This window comes from Abrus precatorius, unplaced genomic scaffold (assembly GCF_003935025.1).
Source record: "Abrus precatorius isolate BTA unplaced genomic scaffold, Abrus_2018 Scaffold10, whole genome shotgun sequence".
Classification (NCBI taxonomy): domain Eukaryota; kingdom Viridiplantae; phylum Streptophyta; class Magnoliopsida; order Fabales; family Fabaceae; genus Abrus; species Abrus precatorius.
The window spans coordinates 19,715,636-19,739,846 of NW_020874292.1; the positions used below are offsets into that span (position 1 = coordinate 19,715,636).

Sequence of the window (24,211 nt, forward strand, 5' to 3'; positions counted from 1 at the left end):
AAATAACCACGATTCATATTTACTTTAATTCTACTAGTTATAGTTTTTGTGTTAGATTTATGTTTACAATTTTTTTAACATAAATCAAATGCATACTACGCAATGCTTACACAATTATCACGCGGTATGCCTCAGCAATAAAGTGAAACTAAAAAGTGAAATATATAATACGTTTCTTTTGTTTGTGTTCAATGTACATTGAAAAAGTTGGTAGACCATGCTGGTATTAATGCAAATACATGCATTCAATTCCAAAGAATCAAAGGTTTCATCACCTAAGATAAAAAAGCAAGTAAATTGATGTTCAACTTTCTTTTCTTTTCCATAACTTTTTCCACCTAAAAGGTCCTGCCTTCTGAGCCTCCATCCAAAGAGGAATAAAAAGGTTCTATTCCGCAAGGTAACATTATCCTTGTGATGTAGGTCACCGCGCATGGTCATGGACTTGAATGAAATAACTCTATGTGCAGCATCAGATAATCATGATATATATGATAATTTGAATTATGCTTAATGATAGGATAAATTTAATTTTAAATATATTATTTTTGGGTTTTGTGATGAGACATATATACTTAAAATTGAAATAGATCGAGAAATTATATTTCCTTTTGCAAGCCAAGAAAGGATTGGTCAACCACATCGATGCAAATAATTTTATAAATTTTGACTGGTTTTCAGGATGAAAGATACGCTTGGTCAAAATCAATATCTGAGACAGCTAAAGGAAAAAAGAGAGTACCAAGCAAAATAGATAGAATACTGCAACAATTTTAGGAAGTAGGAATTAATCAGAAATGTTCAAAACCAACCACCACCACCAGCCCCTCCCTTCTTCCTCCTTTGATTGAAAGAAAGCAAGAAAAATTAGGGGATAACTGTGAGGTCCAGCACATTTTCAATTTCGGTGCCCCCTTTTTTGACTTCATAAACAATTAATAATATTTTATTAAATGAATAGTAACTTTATTTGGCTATAAATAGCCGTGAAATGAAATTGAAGGAAGCACAAGCAGCAACACACACAAGATTTCATCAAGCATTGTGAGTGTTTGTGAGAGAAAAAAAAAAAATAGAGTGTTGAGTAAATCCTAAGAGTGTGAGAAAAATACACTGGGGTGGGTATCATCTCTATTTCTTCTTGGTATTACAAAATTTGTAATATTTGAATAGGAGTGGGTCTCACTGTGTACACTATATTTTACACCTCTTGTGTGATAGAGTGTTGAAAGGATATTGTAAATATCCTGAGATATAGTGGAATATTTTTCGGAGTTTGTCCCGTGGTTTTTCCTCCACATTGGAGGTTTTTCCACGTTAAATAGTGGTGTTCTTTATCTGCTTATTTTATTCAGTTAAAAATAATTCTTAGTATGCTCTGTGGTTGCAGTTTAGTCTGATCTTCCACATCAGAAAAGAATTATTTTTGTTATCCTTCCGTGGCTGATTGTTGGATTGCTGGAGAAGTGTGTATTTGTATTAGTGTTGTAACTGGAAAGATTCTGGCTAAGGAAAGACCTGGTATTTAAGTGATCCGTTGTGATCCATCTCTCTTTCCTGGGAAGTATTTCAGTGCACACTTTACAAGTTACACCGCTGCGCTGCTAGATCTATTTATTAGGTCTGAATTATTGCTCGCCAGTTTACGTCAGAATTTTAATTTACACGTCCAAGTTATTCCGCATTTGAGCTCAACAATAACCAACAACGAAAAAAAAATGTGTATATGTGCCGCCCATTTTGTTTTAAATCCATTTATCTTGATTTCCACGCATCTTTCAATTCTTTAATTCTCTTTTCACCTGCGTTGTTAAAATGAAAACAAAATCAGCAAAATGAATCCAGAAATCGCCCATGAAAATTGTAACTGTCGCTACCTAAAATAGATTTAAAAAAATAATACTTCAAACAATCATGAATAAAGGTATACGAAGAAGTGTAGAGAGAGAGAGAAAAGTATTTGTGAATGTTAGTATGTTACCTGAAAAGAATGAAGCCAAAGTACTTACAAAGACTGAAACTTGACAGCAAGAAAAGATGGTTAGGAATCTCAAACCCTAAAGATGCTACAGCTGGGAAACCTACACTGACAAAATACAGAATTTCAAAGCCCCTTCAGTTTCTCAAGGCACATCATTATTTAACTTAGAAAAAGCTTACATCAATCACTCACCTAATGATAATCCAAGAGAAATAATAATTATGAATTTAGATTTTGGAGCCAGATCATTTTAGATATATAATACTCGCATAAATCTCAACAGTTAAACTAAATCATTAGAGAGAGATGAATATGCAGCCACATGAAAGATGACAAAGAAAAACAGTTGTAATTGTGCAGCAACTACAAGGTCAAAGGCATCTTTTTATTAATCTTGCTCACTAGAACTTTTGACAAATGTTTCAACTTTATCTCATTCAATGTCTAAATTCACACCCACAGACCATAGAGTTCTCCATCCTTTGACACTGTCAGAGTTTTGGCATCACCTTACCAGAAGCCATAATCACAAAACCATGTGAGATCGATGATCATCTCCAAAGAGAGAGAGATCCGGTTGACGGGAATGAAGCCTGGTCCGAGATCACATAAAGGGGTAGGATCAAAATCTAAACTTTGAAAGCTTTCATTGTTTCAAGGGACCGTCAAAAAAAGAATGAAACCCAGAAATCAATTAAGCGTCAAAGATAAAGAAATTAAGACCCCATGCAATTACCTCGAGCCAAACAACATTCCCATCAACCCCAATCTCCCATTAATTCACTTATCTGAGAAAGATATGAAAGATCAAAGAAGAATATGTTTGTGACTTAACAAATCTAACCATAACTTTCGATCTGAACCCATTTTTCTTCTCTGCACTGGCAAAAACCCTTGTTCTCATCCCAAACCAGAGAGAGGGGGGAAAATGGAGACAAAACGTAAGCTATAGAAAGAGAAAGCACAGGGAGCAAAAGCAAAGGAGACTCTCCATATATATATATATATATATAAACCTAACCTAATTTTTATACTCCTCTCTCTCTCCCCTCTTCACATGACTCACCCCATCTATAACTTTATCTGTTCTCAATGCAAAGGTGTATTTATATACATACACAAGCGATGTGATATAATCGGTTTTCTATAAAACCTAACCCAGTTGGTAACAAGTTGTTAAGGGTTCACGCTGCTTCTTGGTTCGTGTATTCAACGCTCTCTCTTTCTTAACGGTTATCTCTCTTTTTTTATTTTGGTAAATATCTCTCTCTTTAATTTGGCATCTTTTATAAATATTCTCTGTGAATACTGCCAACTTAATTTGGATGAAAAAACGTGCAACATTGTTTATCACTATTCCAAATCAAATGCCTGCTTCTTCTTTTTTTATCATTAGGATCATATCATATTATCATCGAATCTCAGACATTTAAAACCTCGATCTTGTCATTAAAACTTGAGCAGCAATTTTTTTCCTTTTTCAAAAAGTAATGTTTTCTATACCATGATTTGAAAAGCTGATATATCTTATACATTCTCATCTATGGAAAAAAAAAATACCATTGGTCCTCAACACATAAATGTCAAGTGTTTTTTAGACCTGCTTTTTTTAAATGAGTATTTCAAAAATATGCTATGACTAATGTCTAGAGTTTATTTTATTTGTACTGTTGATATAGAAAGATTTTATTGATGCATCCAATGATGAATTGTTAATATATTATTTTGTTTAATTTAATGAGTATGTGACGAGGTGCTTTTAAGAATACTGTCATGTATGGCACATTTTGAATTGCATGAAAGGTTGTCATGAATAAGAGCAAGTGCGGATGGTTGCTAACTTTTGATGCTAAATTCTTGCAATATAGAAATATTCTATGATAGAAAAAGTCAAACGAATCAAAATTTTGTTACATAAAAGTTCTAACGTATGTGTACTTGAATTCAATTAGTTAAATTCAATTATTTTAAGAATAACTAATGTAAGTATAGAATTTATGATTGTAATATAATATATTTAAATAAATATAGTTCTGCTCTTTTATTTATTTTTATTTGTCACTTAAAATTTTTTTTATATGATAGCAATTTTGTTTGAACCGAACAGGATTAATATGAACACAAAACTCTCCCTCTAAATATTTAATACATCTGAATTACTAATAAAGTTATTTTATACAAATTAAGAAAATTACTTATTACTTTAATTTGTATGAAATTTGTTATTGAATTTTCAATTCTATATATCTTTCTCTTCTCTAATTAATATTTCTCATTAACTCTCAATATTTGAAATAAAATACATTTTAAATTAGGAAAAATTTTGATTTGATCTCATTAATTTTTGGGTTTTTAATAATTAATTATCAAATTTATTATATAAATGTGTAAAATAATTAAAAAGTCATACAGGGTAAAAATATAATAGGAAAAAAATAATAAATGTTTTCTTAAATTTTTAAAATAACAAATAAAAGGAAGCAAACATTTTTTGAAACAGTAACAGAAAAAACAAGAGAATACTAAACAAAAAACGTATAGTACTCTACATAATTTAAAAATTAAAATTATCAAATCTGATGTATGATTAATGTATTAGTTTTATTATTATTATTGTTGTTGTTGTTATTATTATATAATTGGAATAAAATTTAAATAATTGATTTATATTTTTAAGTCATTCAAGAAAATATTAATAGAATTTATATAATATCATGTAATTTTGTTTTCTTAAGAAGATACATATACACGCGTATATCTTAAATAGATGTATTTATATTTTTATGAATTTAAAAATATTAGTGATTATCACTGTATTTTAACTTTGATATAAAATAATCGGTGATATTTATGCAAAGTCATAAAATATAATTATAATATATATTAAATAAGTTGTTAGTAAAATATAATATATTTTTATTATACACATTTACTATTATTAAATATATGTGTTAATGGATTGACTGCCCATTGGACCATGTGAGTGAACCCTAACGGTATCTAAGGGGCCAACAAGAAGGAGGACGGAATGGGTGTTTTGAAAAGGACGGTGGAATTATCAAGAATAAATTGTATAAATTTAATTAAAATATATTAATAATATAAATATTTTTATATTATTATCTGGTCAAATTACACATTTAATTTTTATAATTAGTATTTATTTATGAATTAATCTTAATAATTAAAAAATTTATGTTTTAATTTTTTTTTATGAGTGTTTTATTATATTTTAATTTCTGAATTTAACAGGAATAAATAAATATTAATTATAAGAATAAAATGCATATTCAAAAAATAAAGAGTAGTTAAAAAAATATATTACAGTAAAAGAGAATATAATTCACACATCATTTTCAGTCAATTTTAATTTTAAAATATACATGTAACAAATTGTAAAAAATAATAGCTCCATATATACTTCATTTCCTAAACAATATACTTCTATAAATAATATATAACTTGAATAATATAAATTTTTAATTGCCTTTATTCTTGTGAAATATTACGTCTCTCTCTCTTGATTAATTTAAAAAATAGTTGTATAGAAAACGTTCAAGCAATAAAAGAGAGAAATAAAAAAAAAATATAAATAACTTATAACTTTGATACAAATAAGAACGATGATATATGTTTTTAATTTGTATATCTTAACGTTGACATATTACGTTTGGACGTAGGAAGATATAGAGAAATGTAGGGGCAGGGGGGAATAAAAGAAGGTGTAAGATTTTTTTTATCATTTGATTAGATAAAAAATGTGAAAAAAATATAATTAAGTAATATAAATTGATAAAATAATAAAAATCAAGTAAATCATTAGAAAGTGCGACTTATTTTTTCAAAATTTGAGCTTTTTAAAGGACAAGTATTGTTTGTTATGGGGGAAAAAATTAATGAAAGAAAGTGAAGAGAAAAGTGTATTTTTTTCTACTTATTGTTTGACATTTTGATTGGACAAATAAGCAAAAAGATAGAAAGTTTGTTATATTTTAAAGGACTATGTGTCCCTAAAAAAATAAATATATATCTTTGTACTGAATGAAAAGATTTTGTAAGTAGCCTCACTACTTCAATCAAATGAGTTATACTAAAATGTGAAAATTTTAAGAGTATATTTAGATGAGATATTTTAAGAGAATAATTTGTTTAAAAATACATCTATATATAATTGTATAGGTTAAAATTTATTATTAAGATGCTGAATTTTAAAGAATGTAAAATTTATTAAATTTAGTAAAAAAATTTAATAGATTGAAATTAAAAAAATTCTAAATCTTAACAAAAAGAATAATAATTTAAAATTATTTTTTCATTTATTACGTGTTTCATTCATATTTTTATTTAGTTATGATTAATTAATAATTTAGTTCTATATTTTTAATTAATTTTGTTAAACATAGTGATAATTTTATTTTTTTTAAATATAAAAATTTAATTACTCTATCCAAATAAAAATATTTGAAATAAAAGAAATTTAATTATTTTATCAAAATAAAATATTTTGAAATAATATAAATTAAATTATTTAAAATTATTAATTACTTTATCCCAACACAACTTAAAATTAGAATAGTAGATGCACAAGGTTGGAGGTGAGTAGAGGCAAAGCACAAGTGATGAGAAGAAAGTTGTGTAGATGAGAAGCAGATTCACAGTGTGAGATAGAGGCACAATGATTTAGACACCAATACAGTAACTGGAGTGGGTAATTAAAATAGACCCTATAATTGGAATCATAAAATAATTAGTCAAACTTTTCTCCTATCTTCTCATTTTGGAGAAAAGGTACATTGACTTGTTCTCCCTTATTGTCTCTCCAAGTTTTCTCTTAAACTTTTCATCATTCTAATTCTCTTGGACAAAACAAAGGTTCAATTAAGAGGAGAAAACGTTTATGTGCATGTATATATTTTTCTTCTTCACAATTAAAAGACATAAAATTACTAGTTTTTTTTTATTAACTTATGCACTCATAAAATAAAAAATAATCATTAAATGATAATATACTAAAAACGCATTATTTACCATCTTATGACCTTGGTAAACACCACTTCTAAAAAATAGAAATCTGAATTAATAGTTGATGTCGATTCTCAAACGATCACGCATTTTGCAAAGAGAGATTCTTAGATATATCGAAATTAAAGACAAATTTTGACGCTGTGTTGCTGAATTTATGTCGCGTTAATTATTTCGAAATATTAAAAATGATGTTAAGATAAAAAGATGGTTAATAATAAGGTAAAAGAAGAAGAATCTCTGAGCGAATGGGGACAGTGAAGAGGTGTCAGGGCAATAAATAGATGACAGCCTCCACAGAGTCCGATGAGAGTCAACGACATTGAAGGGACAAGAGTGATCCACGTGAGACGACAGGATTGGTCAGCACGAGCTTGAATTGAATGCAATGCAGGTACTGTCACTGTAGGCATTGTTGGACTTGGTGAAGCCCATTGGGGGCCCCGGGGGACCCAAACACCATCCACGTACATTGTCTCTTGACGTGGCCCGTTTTGGTTGGACGCGTGAGTCACGGTAACATGTTCACAGCAATTATATGTTAATGATGATAGTTGTGGGACACCAAAAGTTTTCTGCTTTCACCACCCTCTTTCTCAGCCACTCTCCTCAGAGCCAGACAATCTGAAACCAAGGACTCCTTCTATTTACCCCTTCTCTCTCTCTCTCTTCTTTTCTTTTCTTTTTTTAATCAAAATAACATAATTATAAAAATATGAACAAAACTTAAAAATTGATTTTTGTTACTTTTAATTTTTTTTTATTATTTTAAGAATTATTGTTGGCAAAATTTTTATTTTTTATATATTTTTTAAAAATTATTATTGACAAATTTTTATACTTTACCACTTTTTTCATTCTTTTTAATTTTAATTTTTTTGTATACACTAAAAATATTATTGACAATTTTAAAATATTATATTTTTGTAATATTTTCAAAAAATTATATTTTAATATATATTATTTTTAAATTTCATATATAAAAAAATAATTTTTAATTTCAATTTTTTAGTAGCATTTTTTGATGTAAAAACATTGTAAAATTTGGTCTCTAAAAATATAAAAATTTAATTTTTATCGTGAACTACGCTTTATTAAGTAATAAATTGGATAACAAAAATTTACCTTTATTATAAACTCATCATTATTATTTTTTATATTTTAGTAAATAAAAATTAATATTATTTTTGCCTCCGTCGTGCCCTTTGTTCAACCTGTGAACCTTTTTCTTCAATTCAACCTATAAACTCCTCAATTAAAACCCCCAACTTCTCGGAATCCTTCCTTAGTCCTTTTTTATCCGATTATAAGGTTACAGTTACAAATGAAGAGGATATAGAAAAGGAAGCATAACCATCCACAAGTGTCCTTAAATAATAGTTACTCTCTTAAGTCTCAGCTCCTCAAGCAAAGGATACTTCTCAGCAAACACCACAAGCCATAGCTCTCCAACTAGTATGAATCATGTTGAAATGGCGAAACGAAGCTTCTCTTTAAAAGTAACATTGCAAATGTTTGGGGACTTATGTGTCAAGATCTCATGACACAAAATAACAATTCCTATGAAGACATTCCACATTTACCATCTCTCAGCATTGCACCACTCTTTACAAACCAAAGAAACAGAACTTCTATATTTTGCTTCTTTCTCCAATTTGAACGTAGAATTTCCTAGAGTTAAGATTTTTAATTGAAGAGCAAATTGAATAAAGGGATTTGAAAGGGAAAGATCAAAAGAAAAAGTAATATTAATTTTTTTTAGAGACTTTTTTTAAAAATATTAACTTTTACATAAAAAAAATAAAAAAAATAACAATAACATAATAGTGATGAGTTGAATTTTTACTTTGAATATCGTTTACAATGTATTTTAACTGGCTATTTATTATATTATTAAAAAATTTATTTTATAACTTTTGCAAACTAATGCTTCCAATCTTGTAACATTCTACTTTTTAAATTTTAAAAAATAAATAATAATTTATAACAAATCAATTAAACAAGCTAATTTTTTAATTACAAATAGTAATTTAAATATTTTTAAATTTTAAATCAAATTTATAAAATTAGTTTTTGACCAAAACGAGTAATTTTAGCATGTGAAAAATCTAAATCTTACTCTTTCAAACATGTTTACAATTAATTTGAACAGTAAAAGAATCTGAATCTAATTATAATTTTATAATATTACTAAATTAGAATAACATAAAGTGCATAGGCACTAAAATTAAATTGTATATATGAAAACATACTCTTTACAAATTATTAACCAATATATATATATATGTAATGTAAAATTTTTAATTACAAGATTATTATGAACAAAATTTTTCTAAGAGTAGTTCTAATCCATGCCCAAACATGAGAATTTGTTCCTAACCCTCATTCCCGTTACCTGAAATATTTTGTAAGGATGAGTTTCTTTCTTATTATTAAAACATAACAATAAGTATAATTTTATATCATATTCATATAAGATTTAATAAAATATCCCTTCATCAGTTGTAGTAATTCAGGTGCATCAAATTCTATGCTAATGCTTATATCAACTTTAATAAAACTTTACATCATTAATTATGATCCAATTATCTCATCACTCTTATATATATTAATAACATATTCAATTACTTTCAATTTCAACTCAACAATTTCTTATACAATGTAATCACATTCCATAGTTGCCTCCAGCATTTCATGAGGTCTTACTTAATAGGTGAATAGTTGCTGGTTAACCCATGCACACAGATACAACGTATACACTTATAAGGTCCCTTAGCAAAAGTACAGTCAAAAGTGTTAGTCAAGAAACGCGTGGCCATACGATGGATTCGCAACTTTATAAATCGGCTCCTTATTCCATACCCCAGTGTATCGTTGTGACTATTCACACTACTTCCTTTCTCATTAATTCATATATCATACACATATCAACATGTTACAATACACGTATTATAACCATCGAATTTAATGTATTACGATACATATATTGTAAATACACCCGTTGATGTGTGACAATACCTGTATCACAATCACATCAATTTGTTGGCTACCAAATCTTGCATTGTAAGCACACATCTCATAACTTTACAATCTCATCAAAATTCCATACTTCTCAGATTCAGTTTCATTTAAAATATTTTCACAACAATACATATCATACATATCATATACATTTCATGCATACTATTCATCATTTAACACATTTTTATATATATTTAACTTTCAATCAAATTCAACAATCATATAATTATACGATTCGCACATATAATTTGACCATCAATTAACAATTTTGCCAGAGATTGGATAACTATGGACTCAATCCAAATCGAATACTACAATCAATTTATATTTCATAATATATCAAAACAATCAGTTATCGTCCATTGAACCTCCTAAATTTAAAGAAATATACATCATCAACCTATCATAATATTTAAGAATTTTATTTTTATGTATACAAATTTCACAATAGAACCAAACACTATTGGTGTCTCATGAGTATAAATATTTCTATGTTCTAATGATAGAATTGAACTCTCCTTACCTCGATATAAAGATCTAAAAGGAGTTTGATGAAGATGATCGCTTAAAAAGAAAGTTCTTCCTATACAACATGAGATAACCTTTAAAAATAGAACTTAGACAGAAATGATTGGTAAATCTATATATAAACTCAAGAAAACTTACTTGGGATTACTTAGATTAGGTGTCCAAACTTGGATCCGGCTAATAATCGCAATTTGGAGAGAATTTTTAGAAGAAAAAGGAGTAAGAAATCAAAGAGAACAAAAGGAACCGAGACAGAGATTGAGAGAAATGAAAATTTTATGTTTGAGATACTTTAAATAGCCCGGACCTTGCGCATTCTTACTTGAACAACGAGTACCTCGCCTGGGTGAGCTATGCAGATAGCGGCTCTTCACGCATTTTCTGATATTCTCGCTTGAGCGAGGCCTTCCTCACTTGAATGAGCTGGGTGTCATGAGAGTTTTAGACTTTCCTGCGATTTCTCGCTTGAGTGAGTTTCTTTTCGCCTGAGCAAGGTGAAGATTGAGGTGACCTAATCTATTCTCGCTTGAGCGAGATTGATCTCGCTTAAGCGAGAACGTTCCAGAAAAGGGATGATTCTGGACATGCAATCTCGCCTGAGTGAGGCATATCTCGCTTGAGCGAGATTCTCCTACACTCAAAACTCTGTTAAACACTTAAAATCCTCCTTAATACTTTCCAATATCATCTAGCATCAATTAATAATCTATCACTAATACCATTTTGAAATGAGAATGTTATAAATCTAATTTATAAATAAGCATTTAATTTATGAAGACCAATAAAAGTATTATATGTTATAAATTTATATATTATTTTAGAAATTTTTATAATACTAATAGTTAAATTAATATGTTATATGTTAAATGAATATATCTATCTATAAGTATTTTATTAAACTAAATCTTATAATAAATTAAAAATTGTAATTAATATATTTTAAAAAAAGAATATTTGTTTCTTATATTTAGATTAAAATATTTTAGTAGTTATTTCCTGTAAATAAGTTCAAAGATAGTATTTATTAAAATATTGAACATTTTTACACAACAACATATATTTATACATTAATTAGTCTTTATTGAAGTCTTATTTAGCTCAAGTGAGAAGATAAATAAATAAAAAAGATACATTTTTCGATCATTTGATTGATGAGAAAAAATAAAAGAATATGTGAGACTCTTATTTTTTTTCAGAAAAAAGAAAAAAAAAACAATAGATTTACCTATCTCCTATTATATTGAAAAAAAAAATATTTTTTATTGTGGTTATCTCTCTCTCTCTCTCTTAAATTACACATTTATACTTTTTTCTCATTTTATTTTCAAATCCAAACATAGCATTAAGCTTTGCAACATGATGTCTACTGGTACTAATCAACTGAGAATTTTTTAAATCAAAATTGTAACATGATTCCTTACGCTTTGGGAAAACACTGTTGCTACTCGATATGAAAAAAAAATAAAAAAATCTTGTACAATTCTACATGAATTAAGTAGATAAATTTACTTAGTTGAGTGATTAAACAAAAAGAACTTAGATTTTAACGGAAATTATGCCAAGCCATTTTATAAATAATTTTTGTCGCATTTCATTGCTATTTTTTTCATAGCGTTCAGATTCAGTAATGTCTTCGAAAAAGAACGGAAGTATCGTGGGTACCCTTACATGCACATCCAAATAAGGTAAGAATGCATTATTTGGGAACCAAGAGCAAATTGCAATAAAAAATATATAACGAAAACTTAATTTTATCTTTTAGTATTTTGATATAATAAAAAGAAGAGAGAAAGAAGGTAAAAATAATTATATTAAATGATATTTAAATCTTTACAATGTAACAAAAAATAATTAAAAAGGAAATCTGTTATTTCATCAAGTTTTTTTTTTCCTTCTACCATCCATTTTCTTACCTTTTCAGAAAATATTCTCGCTAGTCCAGGACAGAATATTATTTCAGGTCAACCGTTATTTTCTTTTTCCCATTCAGACGAATTACGTTCACAGAATACAAACTTTCACTTATATTTTCTTTCTCCGACGTTTCTATCGCTCCAAACGATGGCTCAAGGAATGCTATATTCTTTGACCGTCCACAATATTTTTGTCTCCCTCAGCGTGCTATCTCACGAGTAACTGTATTTTTGCGGCTAAAATACGATAACCATGCATATGGATAATTAAGTGGTCATAAGAAGCATTGAAAATCTAACGCAAACTGGAAACAGTAACAACAGTGTCACATTAAAGCTGAGGAGGCTGTGTTATTTCCTCAAATTACATATGCAAATAGGAATTAAGCCCAAACACACTTTAGATTAAATAAATAAACACGGGTCGCCCAGTGTCATTTGGATCCAAGAGCAAACGACAATTTTGGTCGGGATTTGTTTTTACCCAACAACTTTATTTGGTTTAAACGTTCTTGTTCCTCCTCCTGTTTCTTCCTTCGCATGGCTTCTTCTTTCTGTCTCTGTATCTCTTCTAGTTCTCTATATCGTTCCTCCTCCCTTCTTTGCTGCTCTAAAGCTTCCCTTCTTTGGGCTTCTTCAATCTTCCTCCGGTTCTCCTCAAGTGTCCTTTCAAGATCTGCTCTCTCTTTACGGGCTTGTTCCTGCATATTAACATACGTAATATAGTAAGTGATTAACGTTTCCCAGTGGCTTCAGCTGTGAAAAACGTGCTGCTAGAAATGCAGTGCAGAACCACAACTGAAGTTGAAGTCTTGAATGCATACATCAGTCTGACTTAGCTCTTTTGATAAACAAGGGAGAAAAACATTAGAAGCTTCTCTTCAGAATATCAAAATTCAAAGGAATGAAAATATTAACGCAGACCTTAAAATGTTTTGTAAAGAACGTACAAATTAACAAGTAACATCATACGATCACCTTAAGGTAAAGATCCATACATCAATCAAATCAGAAAATTTACAAATTGAAAGATTAAAGGAATTGTTTAAATTTCAAACTTAATTTTTCCCCAAAGCAAGACTAATGTTTTGTCAAATTAGGAGTATGATAGTCGTATGACCGACACACTAGAGAAAAGGACGAGTTGGAGTAGAAAGTGATTTGAGACATGTACCTCCTTCTGTCTAGCCTCAATAAGAGCAGCTTCTTTTTCTTTTTCAAGTTGAGCTGCAACTTCATCATTCAGTCTCTTCCGTCCCTCCTCCAACCGCCTTTGAATCTCCACCTGAACCTCCTCAGAATTCAAGCTTTCTTCAACTCTCTTACGAATTGCTTCTTCAACGCTCTTTGCAGTCTCTTCTTCTACTAATTTCAACTCTGCTTCCTGTTGACGCCTGTGAAAGCATACAAAATGTTACACAGGAAAATGGCCAGTAGAACAGGGGGAAATGCCACACATAAGTGGACTCCAATGTTTTTGATATTGGGCAATTAACATATAAACTGGATAATAGACATGTCTGCTTTATTTTTTCTCCCTTTTTCTTTTTACCCTTTCCTGAACTACTTAATAAAAAACCACAATCAATGGCAAACTAACCTCCATGATGACAATGGCACTAAAAAAATGGTTATGCTTTTAAGGCATACCTCTATTGAATCCTGATCCAAACAAATGAGTTTCAAAACTGGTGAACAGTAGATAAATGAGGCAGCCAATTTGATCATCAAACATAACAAGTTGAATAATAGCAGTACCTTCCTTCAGACATGCCTGTGGAGAAGAAATTCAAGTAACGTGCTGCAGTTTTAAACTAGTCATGGTAATACTAGAATTTTTACACTAAACATCTTTGACAAGGTAGTTGTTGTAAGATAGGTCAATTTCTTTTGTTAGTAATGTGCCAGAAGCATCAAAACAATTAAGAAGGAAAAGAACCATATGTTCATCCTATTGAAAATAATATTTACTCTGTAGAGCCAGAGATTTATACTGATAAGTGTCGGGTTGAAATTATAACTGAAATGCAAAATGCAACAAATGATGAACTTTGCATCTAAAGGATAAAAGAATTTGTTTCTGCAATAAAAGAATAATTTTCAAAGGAAAATGATAGGAGGATAAGAATTTGAGAAATCATCCTCAAACAACCAAAACAGTAATGCTTTGAAAAAAGTAAGGAAAACATTATATTGGGAGAGCTTTCAATTCCTTTACAAATTCATATGATAAACCATCAGCAAAAAGCATGTTCAACTCACAAAGGCGACACAGACAAGATCTGTCTCATAAGAAATGCAATGGAAGAAATAGATGTAATATCCTATTCTTCTATGTTTCTTTTCCTTACAGACAAGAGAAGCATTAACTAGGCAACAAGTCATTCTGATCAAATTATAAAGCTTTGGTAATTAGCAGGTGGAGAGAGATAGAAAAGAAAAGGGGGCAACTGCAAGACTCAACATCTAATAGCATAGACATTAGCCAATAGATAACAGCAAAACAAAGAAAAATGTGTATTCTCAAATGCAATTGTCTTGAATTATATCCAACACGTAATATGCAACATGAAATTAAGCATTATATAAATCAATAGATATCAGAAGTCAGAACATTATTAGGCCACTCGAAAATAGAATATGCCAATGTTTAAAATAAGCATTATCATAGGTGGGAAATTTGAGACTAGAATTATTTCACCAAAAAAGTAGAAAACAAAATACAAAAAGTTTACCAAAATAACCTTCATTTCCTAATTTTCCAGGCATTCTGTCTTACTGATAATATGCAACCTTTTCCATATGAGAGAGATGCACATTTAATAATGTCAATATTCCAAAGTTCTAGCAATAAATTATAAGTTACGCATAAAAACCAGAAATTCTCATCATAAACTAGAAGAACCTACCCAGTACCCATTGTTTCCATCTTAAAGCATAATTGAAGGAAAAGTGAAGAAAAAGTAGAGTTAGAACAAAACGATAAGCATTTAATCTACCTTTTCCTCTCTTCTTCTTTCTTTTGTTTTTCAACAGCAGTTTTCTGCTCTACTGACCCAAGGCTTGAACTGGAAGATTTATGAGTAGGAGACAGTGAGGAACTCCTACTTCTGTGCCTTCTGTGTCGATTAGCAGTTGGAGATCGGCTTCTACGACGTCTTGGAGTTGTAGAAGGACTTCTGTGGCCTCTAGGTGAAATAGAACGACTTTTTCGCCTATATGATGACACAGATGATCATAATAAGCAATGAACCTCAGAAACTAAACAGCTATATTTAGAGAATATAAATCCTGCCCACCATCTAGCACACTTACTCTTAAATACAGAAACATGTACAGTTACCTCAGAAATTGCAAAGAATAAGCATTGTGTGCTCCATCTTTTACCACATGAAGAAGCAAATGTCACAATCGAGCAATGAAAAAACACCCCATCAGCACCCACCACCTGTGCATATCCCTCATTTCCCATGTTATGGGAAGAGACTGATATTTTTTTAATTTGTTATAAACAGCATATATCCTATCTTGTTCTCTATGTTATGCTCTATATGTGTTGTTCTTGATGAGTTTCCACCTTTGCATATAAATAGGAAACCCCACAAAAGAAAGAAACTCAATACAAAGTCTTATAATGTAAGAAACACCAAAACCAGACACTTATGACAATTGACAAGCCTGTCAAATACTTGAATATTAGCAATATCAATCATCCAGCAAAACAGTATGTAAACATCGAGTGGCTCAATAAGCTCAACAGAAAAAGAGAACCCACACAGCAGAATAAAAGAAATTTGTCTATTCTTGTCCACTTGAGCATGTACAAAATAGAGGCAAATGATAAGCAAATACCGAGAGGATATTGAATTTAAATAACAATTCATAGCATTATCAACCATGGGTTTCAACTTTGACCTACATGTTTTGGTCATAAATATATGATGATATCTCTGTAATCCTGAAAGCATCAAGCACATTTCTTCAAACAAAAAGAGTCAGTTATCCACAAATACTCCAGCAAATAAATCCAAATTTTGTAATTTCTTTGGCATCTGAATAAGATGCTAATAAAATGGAAAGGGAAAAAAGCCCAGAAAAACAAATTGTTTTGTAAATTTTGCCTTGTAGTTAACCTCAAACCAACAATACAACCCTAGTCAAATTCTCAAGTTCAAGTACAATCCAATTTTGGTAGAAATATCAAATATTATAATTCTATAAAGTCCTTGAAAGCAAATCTAACACAATAAACATACACCGTACTACACAGTATACATTGTAAAAGAGAACAACAACAAAATACCAACAAATGAAAGGTTAAAATACATAGCAAATAATTTATAAAACATTAGAATCCCAATTACCCTAACCGAATACGAGATATACCATAAACAAAAATAAACATTCAAACGGGGTCACCTGCTGTAAGAGTAAGATGAATAAGGAGATCTGCTTCTGTCTCTTCTGCTCCTCCTGCTATACCTGTGTCCCACAGGAGATGGTGAATGCCTACGCCTATAAGGAGGCGATCGGGATCGCGACAAGTCTCGAGGCATCTCTTAATCCTTGATCTCCAATAAGCTTAAGATACTTTTTTTTACTAAGAGATTTATACAAAGGAAACGAAGAAAAAAATTATATAGTTTCCCTGCAAAACAAATATAAAAACAAATTGATTAGTTAAGAAGATAATTAATAACTGATTATGGAGTTATTAAACGATCATCATTAGTAGATGAAATTTGGAATGCATAAGAATCAGAACGACAAAGGGGTTACCTTTCTGTACATCATTCGTACACCAATTTAGTCATTAAAGCGACATGGATTTGAAATAAAAGAGAAAACAAAAACTAAGAACAAGGTTTCACCTGAAAAAATCAGGGGATCTTCAAAATCAGAACAAGGAACGAGATATCGTGCTATGTTAGGATTTTTCGAGTTTTCGAAAAATGAATTACGGAGGTATTGCTATGTAAAAATGAGAGTAAATTGGAACTCTGCAAACCCTAACACGATGAAAGAAGACAACGACGATAGAAGAAGACGAAGAAGGAAGATTGACCAAAATAAATTTTCTATTTTTCATTTTTCCAACTCTAAACGCACCGTTTGACTAAAAAGACCCAAAGAATTTTGCTTAAAAAAACCATGATCGGGTCATCGGGCCCTTAGCCCCTATGTGATTCTCAAAATAGTCATTTAGCTTTGAGCCCAACATAAATACACCACGTCATCTTTTTTTTTTTTAATGTGTCTTAAAATATACACCAAAAATATACATAGTAAATTTTTTATTAAAAAAATAACATAATATTAATATCAAAAGATTTAATATATTAATAATATTAAATATTATAATTTTTAATAAAAATTTATTTGTATATCTTTATATGTCATTTTTTTTATGAGCGTTTCTGTTATTTTTGCTAAACTAGTTTAAAATTCCATCTAGTTTGTGAGAAAAATCAGCTTAATGCTTCTTAGCAATTGATAAATTAATTTACATTTTTCATTTAGTAATCGATATTAACTAATTTTTTTTAGGAAGGGTGTGAAGAATTGGCATAGGAGAAAAATTTTAGGTGAATTTTTATTTTTATATACACCTTTTTGTTATTATATTATATTATTTATTATAATTTTTTTTATCTCATTCTTTTATATATATATATATATAAAATAATATTAATATAAATTTAAAAATTTATCTTCGATTTAAATCTTTCATTTAATTTATCTTTAACAGTCAATAAAATAATAAAGTATAATCTATTAAATTTAAGTTAAATAAAAGACTAATATAAAAAAATACTCTCCCAATATATATAACCTTAAGTTGTCCTCCAACTAATATTTAGTTGGTTAAATTTGTGTTGCTTCATTGATTTTTATTAAACTTTTAAATTTTAATAATAAAATTAAAGGTTATTTTTAGGTAAAACTAATCAGTATCTTTACAAAATTATTAATTGGGTTCTTACAAAATTAATTTTTTTAAATAAATTCTTAAACAATTAACACAGTTAATTTTCATTTATAATTAGGTTTCATTTTTTAAAAAATTAAGGGATCACAGTGGAATCAACATCAATCCAAAATGAACACTCAACTTTTAGATTGTTAAATTCATTTCTGTTTTGGTTTTTAAACCTCAAATTTCCAATACAAACTTGAAATAAAATTCCTTTCTTTAATGTTCTGGAAAAAGAAATGCTTCCTGTACTATATTTGAGTGAACTGATATATTAATACGCGTCGACATCTTCTAAACAAAAGAGTTAGTTTCAAATACCAAATAATTTTCTAATAAGAATTTACGAAGTTAATATGCTTCGACACTTATAATTAAATTAAATAAAATAAAACCAACCTTAACGCAATGGACGATCAAATTTCATCTATTTCGAACCAAGTAATATTAAAATTCATTAGATTCTTGAAATAAGAATGGAGGTGAATGTTATCTATAACACTGCTTAAAGAATTAATAAACAGAAAAATTTTATTAAAAATCAATTTTTTTTATGTAAAAACATATTTTTAATTTCTGAACTTGTACTTGAACGCTGATTGGCATTTATCATTTAAGAATGAACATCTAGCCGGAGACACGTTTCATTCTCACTTCCTTAGCACTAAAGGAAATTGTTAAAATTCCACATTTCACTGAGATAAATGGAACTGGGATCAGGGGCATTGCATCCCATACATCCAGTTGCAAAATCTTAAAACAAAACTTGATTCATCTTCATGCTTTAGAACATTGAAATCTGAAAGATCCAGGGAAATTGGAGAAATTTGTCTCCTTAATTACTTCAGGAATCAGGGATCAAAGAAGCAATACTTAATAAATACATCACAGAATATTGAAGATTAAGCTGCTGGAATCACAAAGCCTTGTATTGTATAGATTCACCAAAAAAATATCATGAATTTCCACGTATGAAGGACAGTGAATCACTTTTTTCTTTTACACTTCTGGCTGAAAATGAATGCTTAGCATCTCAATTTGGGTACAACTTTTATCTAATTTCACTTCTTTTCCAAAGCAGCAATGTAATTAAGAAGTGAAAATAACAAGAAAGGCTAAAGGAGAAGTATTTTATTGGAGGCTTAACTTAACCTGGACTGAATAATATAGTATATGATAACAAGAAAAGGGTGTTTTAAGAAGGATGAACCTTCCCAGAAGAGAGTCCTTTCCAAGCCGATTTCATAGAAGCAGTGGCTGAATTGAGGGCAGCCTCAATATACCTCTTGGAAGCAATAGAAGCTGCTTTTTCCATCAAGTTTCCCATTTTTCTGGCACTCTGAGCAGTTTGAACTAAACTTTCCATTTCAGTTTTTGACATCCTTTCTAGCTCTTCTTCAAATCTTCTAAACTCATCCATGGCACTTTCCATCACTGACTCAAGGTAGTCCTCAGCTTCTTGCATGGCAACCTCTGCTTCTTCCACCTCTTTCTCTTGCTCAAGTTCAGCAGCTGCCCATGCCTTGTATGATTCAACCTCAAACAGCTTCATTAGATCTTCAATTGTGGAGGGATCAAAGTTCTTGTCTTGTAAGGCTTGGTCAGAGAGCAAGGTGAATTGGGAAAAGAGAGCTTCCATTTTTCTCAGTGATGAATTGAAGAAGCAGATCTAGCTCTGTTTGGAGAAAGAAAAAAAGTGGGTGGGGAGTCATATAAAGGAGGGGTATATTTAGCCTTTAAAAGTTAGAATTTTTGGGGCTAGAATTTTCAACAAGGTCACATGGTTCCAATTTTCCAAACCCATTTTGAATTGTCTTCTCTCCTTAGATTATAAATATATATATATATATATATATATATATATATATATAATTTTTTAATTGGGTGCTTCAAAAAAGGGTGTGGGGTGTCAAAGGATTAAGGAAATGACTTGGAAATCAAACTGTTTTTGCAAGTGCATGAGAAGGAATTGGTTGTTTTTTATTAGCTATGTTGGATTTATAGGTTCATCAAGCTTGTAGATGAATAAGACAGAAGCCTCTATTTTATTTGATATGCTAAACGTTACATGAAATAAATCTCATTTTGCTGCCAAAAGGACTTGGAATGGAACCGTTGAAGTTCTTTTTCTTCAAATTTACAGAAAGGTAAGGAGGATTTGCCTTTTTAACTCTATGATGTTGATAAGGTTTGGAGGGTGGCTTTTTCCTATCTAACTCATAGTTGGGGAATCTTAATCATAGTGGGAGAGTGGGACCATTGCTTTGAAACTTTGATGCCTTCTCATTTCTCAAAGCATGGATTGATTGTGGACTTTTTTGAACCTTACGGTGACATAATGCCTCTCATGATGCTAAGAAAAACATACAAGCATGGAACTATGGTGGATTATGACCCTCCTAGCAAAGATGGTATTAATAGGTTGAGAAACACAGGTGGGTGACCGTTTAAGTGTCAGAATCTGGTCTATGAACTAAAAAGCAAATCGACTATTCCTACCCACCCAAGAACTTGAGAGAATGTTACTAGACTTACGTGACAAAAATTTTTAAGAACAAATTTTATGAATTTTACTTTAAGTATTTTTAGTGTTCCTTTTAATAATTAGAGTCAAAAGTCAATTTTTATTATGTAAATCATTAAAATAAAATTTTAATTTAAAATAATACTCAAAATGCTAAAAGAAATACTATACTCAAGTTTTGTCTACTTTTGAAGCGTAAAATACAACTTCAAGTGACAGTTTATCATTTTTCTTCTGATATACTTCAAAATTTTCTAAGACATTCTAAAAAGTTTTAAAGAACCATTTTGTATGGCACTTGATAATTTTTATGAAGCATTTATTACGCATTTTATTAGTTTGTATAATTTAGTTGAAAGTATCTGAAAAAAATATTGCAGACAGTAGCAATTGTTAAAATTTATACATATAAATAAAGTTTATTGCATAACAACATTCAACACTGTATTTATTAAATATAATGAATGCTTATTAAATATGAAACTCTGTGTATTAATAAAATATTTTCAAAATAAATATATTAAAATTAAATACTTACAAATTCATACTAAATCTATGTAAAAACATAAAATCGTTCAACCGTAATGTTTTTAGACTTACATGACAAAAATTTCTAATTACAAAATTTATGTATAATGTTTTAAGTAATCTAGTCACTGTTCTTTAATTAATATTAAAATTCTAATACACTAATTAACATTAATTTTTTGGCGAAGATCCATTTACTTCAAAAGTAAATTTTGATAACTTACTCTATTCAATTATGTGATATTATTTTAATTATTATGTACATAAAATTTAGATAAATTAATATTTACTTATATTTTATATAATATAATATTCATTAAAATAAAATTAATTGATGAAATATTAGCTATTTCTTAAATTGTATAAAATTTTATAATTTTAATATACCAAATGATAACATTCAATTTAATAATTGGTTAAATTAGTAAAATTTAAAATCCATAATAAATTATTGAATAGATTTCTCACAACTTATTCTTGAACTAAATAGATTATCACTCATAATTTTTAATTTTAACATCTATTACAAAAATTATTACAATAAAAATTTAATTTTAAAAAACACTATAAATACATAAATTATAAAATTTTTATCTTGCTTATTTTTAAATTCTTTTATCATTTTTCTTTCGTATTTCGTACATAAGTTGGTCAAAATATTTGTTGTAAATTTTTTTGAAAACTAAACTACAAACTTTGTGTATAACTTTAAAAAAGTTAATTTATCTTTAAATAGGATATGATAAGTCAACTTTATTATTTTATTTTTTTAAGTAAATTTTATTTTTGAAGACTTAGAGTATGTTTGATTACTATTTTGAAAATACTTTTTTTATTTTTAAAAATAATTTTTAATATAAATTTGTATTAGAATTTATTTTTAAAAACAGGAAATTATCTTTAAAACAATAATCAAATATGCTCTTAGATTAAAAATAAAAAAATAAGAATAAAATAATATTGTATATTTTGTTGTCTAAGCATATATTAAACTTAAAATATTATACTTTGATTCTATTATATTTTTATTCAGTTTTTATGTCCTAATTATTTTAATTTTTTTTATAAAATAAACTCATAAATTAATTCATAGTAACAGTAATTAATATTATATGTTTTGTTAGTCTATAATACAATAGTCTATTCTTAAAACTATCAAATGTCGAAGAAATTTTAACTTTATATTGAAATTTCATTTTAAGTGACATATAAAATACTAAAACAATAATGTCATTTTACATAGTATTAAGGATTAATTTGATCTATTTTTGTTACTGTTGCTACTAACATTTTCGGTCGGCTCCGTCACTTTCTCTATGTTTCTGTCAACGTCTTCAACCCATCAAAACCTAGACGTAGAATCTCATCAGCTACTAAGAGCTTGTAAGTCACAAGCTAAAGTCATTGTTCTCGCTATCCTTTTTAACTCTTGGGCAAAGTTGTTGTTTTCATTATCCTCCTCAACTCTTTCATCATGAACTAAATGCACATACCCACTCATATCTATCACGCATAGAATGCATACAGATAAGCCATGAATCAAAATAAGTCTCTTTCTTTCTTAGACATAAACTCATCTACCATCTTCACTTTGTCATAATCGTCACTAGATCATCTCATCCTAATTAAAATGCAATGCACCCTTTACATTTTTAAACATCTTTGCAATCGCATCACAATTCAAAGTTGAAGTCATTGAAAAAGGGAAGAGAGAATTACAACGATAACCCTAATGTCATGATTTGACCTCAATTTATTGAAAACTAATCATGGTAACAACATAAACAATACAATTATAATTTAACATAGATGATCTCATTGCTTTTATTTTGACATTGTAAACTAAATAGTGAAATATGTTTCAAAGCCTCAAATGTTCAATCTATTTTATAGCAATAACACAATAAGTTTGATTGTGTTCACCCTCTAAAACATAAGACAATAGCATATTTGACAAAGTAGCAACAACAAATGAAGTATAAAGAAATAAAATTATCGTAAATTAAGATCATCATACTAAATAAATAACAACAAATAAATGACCAAAAAATCTCTCTCTTATGAAACAATGAATAAATTATAACTATATCATACTGCATATGCATGAACACAGTACCATGAATGATACAATGATAATTACATTGTTAACTTCTATTTTTTTTCTCCTCTTTGACTTCTTTCACTTCTTCTATTTTTCCTCTTGTCCTAATAGACCCATATTGTACTAACTTGTTAATATCAAATACTCCTTTACTTACCTACAAGTCGTTCAAATCTATTTTCATTGATTGTATTCTTGTATGGTGTTCAAGCAAGTTTACTCAATAACAATAAATAATCTGCATAAAATGGTTGAACACAACCTATAATTATGTTTGAACATAATCTGCATAAAGACAGGTGATTACAACAAACATGAGACATATTTCTTTGCACTAAGCAAACATATTAAGACTGTATCCGTGTCAGATTTATGTAAAAACTAAATGAAGAAAGTTGGCAATAAGTAAAGTTCACTAAGACAACATAGATGCAATAGAACAAAAGGAAAATGCCTCTTTGTCCAAATATATCAAATTCAAACTTAAGAGAGAGAGATATCTCGCATATTCTCCTACAATATATCAAATCTATACATACTCTATAACATATATTAATGCAGACATTATATTAATAGCAACCTTAGATATTATAAAGTAATCACGTTTCTTTTAGTTATT

The 24,211-nt window shown here is 28.9% G+C and overlaps 2 protein-coding genes across 5 annotated transcripts; both read right to left on the reverse strand.

Annotated features, from left to right (window-relative positions):
• Positions 1–12,728: 12,728 nt before the first annotated feature.
• On the reverse strand, positions 12,729–17,579 carry LOC113872507 (uncharacterized protein At1g10890). 4 transcript variants are annotated; one of them, XR_003505882.1, is made up of 6 exons: positions 17,337–17,513; positions 15,809–17,113; positions 15,465–15,680; positions 14,116–14,239; positions 13,640–13,859; positions 12,778–13,166 (listed from the first exon to the last, which is right to left on the reverse strand). XR_003505882.1 is itself a non-coding variant. In XM_027510112.1 (5 exons), exons 2-5 carry the CDS (start codon positions 17,019–17,021, stop codon positions 12,900–12,902), a joined length of 840 nt encoding a protein of 279 aa, XP_027365913.1. In that variant the 5' UTR covers positions 17,022–17,113; positions 17,337–17,579; the 3' UTR covers positions 12,729–12,899. The 4 variants fall into 4 exon arrangements, 1 of the variants encoding a protein (XP_027365913.1); XM_027510112.1 differs by lacking the exon at positions 14,116–14,239 and having other exon boundaries at positions 12,729–13,166; positions 16,885–17,113; positions 17,337–17,579; XR_003505880.1 differs by having other exon boundaries at positions 12,776–13,166; positions 14,066–14,127; positions 15,465–17,113.
• A 1,911-nt stretch (positions 17,580–19,490) lies between these two features.
• LOC113852940 lies at positions 19,491–20,249 on the reverse strand. Its single transcript, XM_027483342.1, has one exon. The coding sequence runs from the start codon at positions 20,076–20,078 to the stop codon at positions 19,635–19,637; it is 444 nt and encodes a 147-aa protein (XP_027339143.1). The 5' UTR covers positions 20,079–20,249; the 3' UTR covers positions 19,491–19,634.
• Between the last annotated feature and the right edge of the window lie 3,962 nt (positions 20,250–24,211).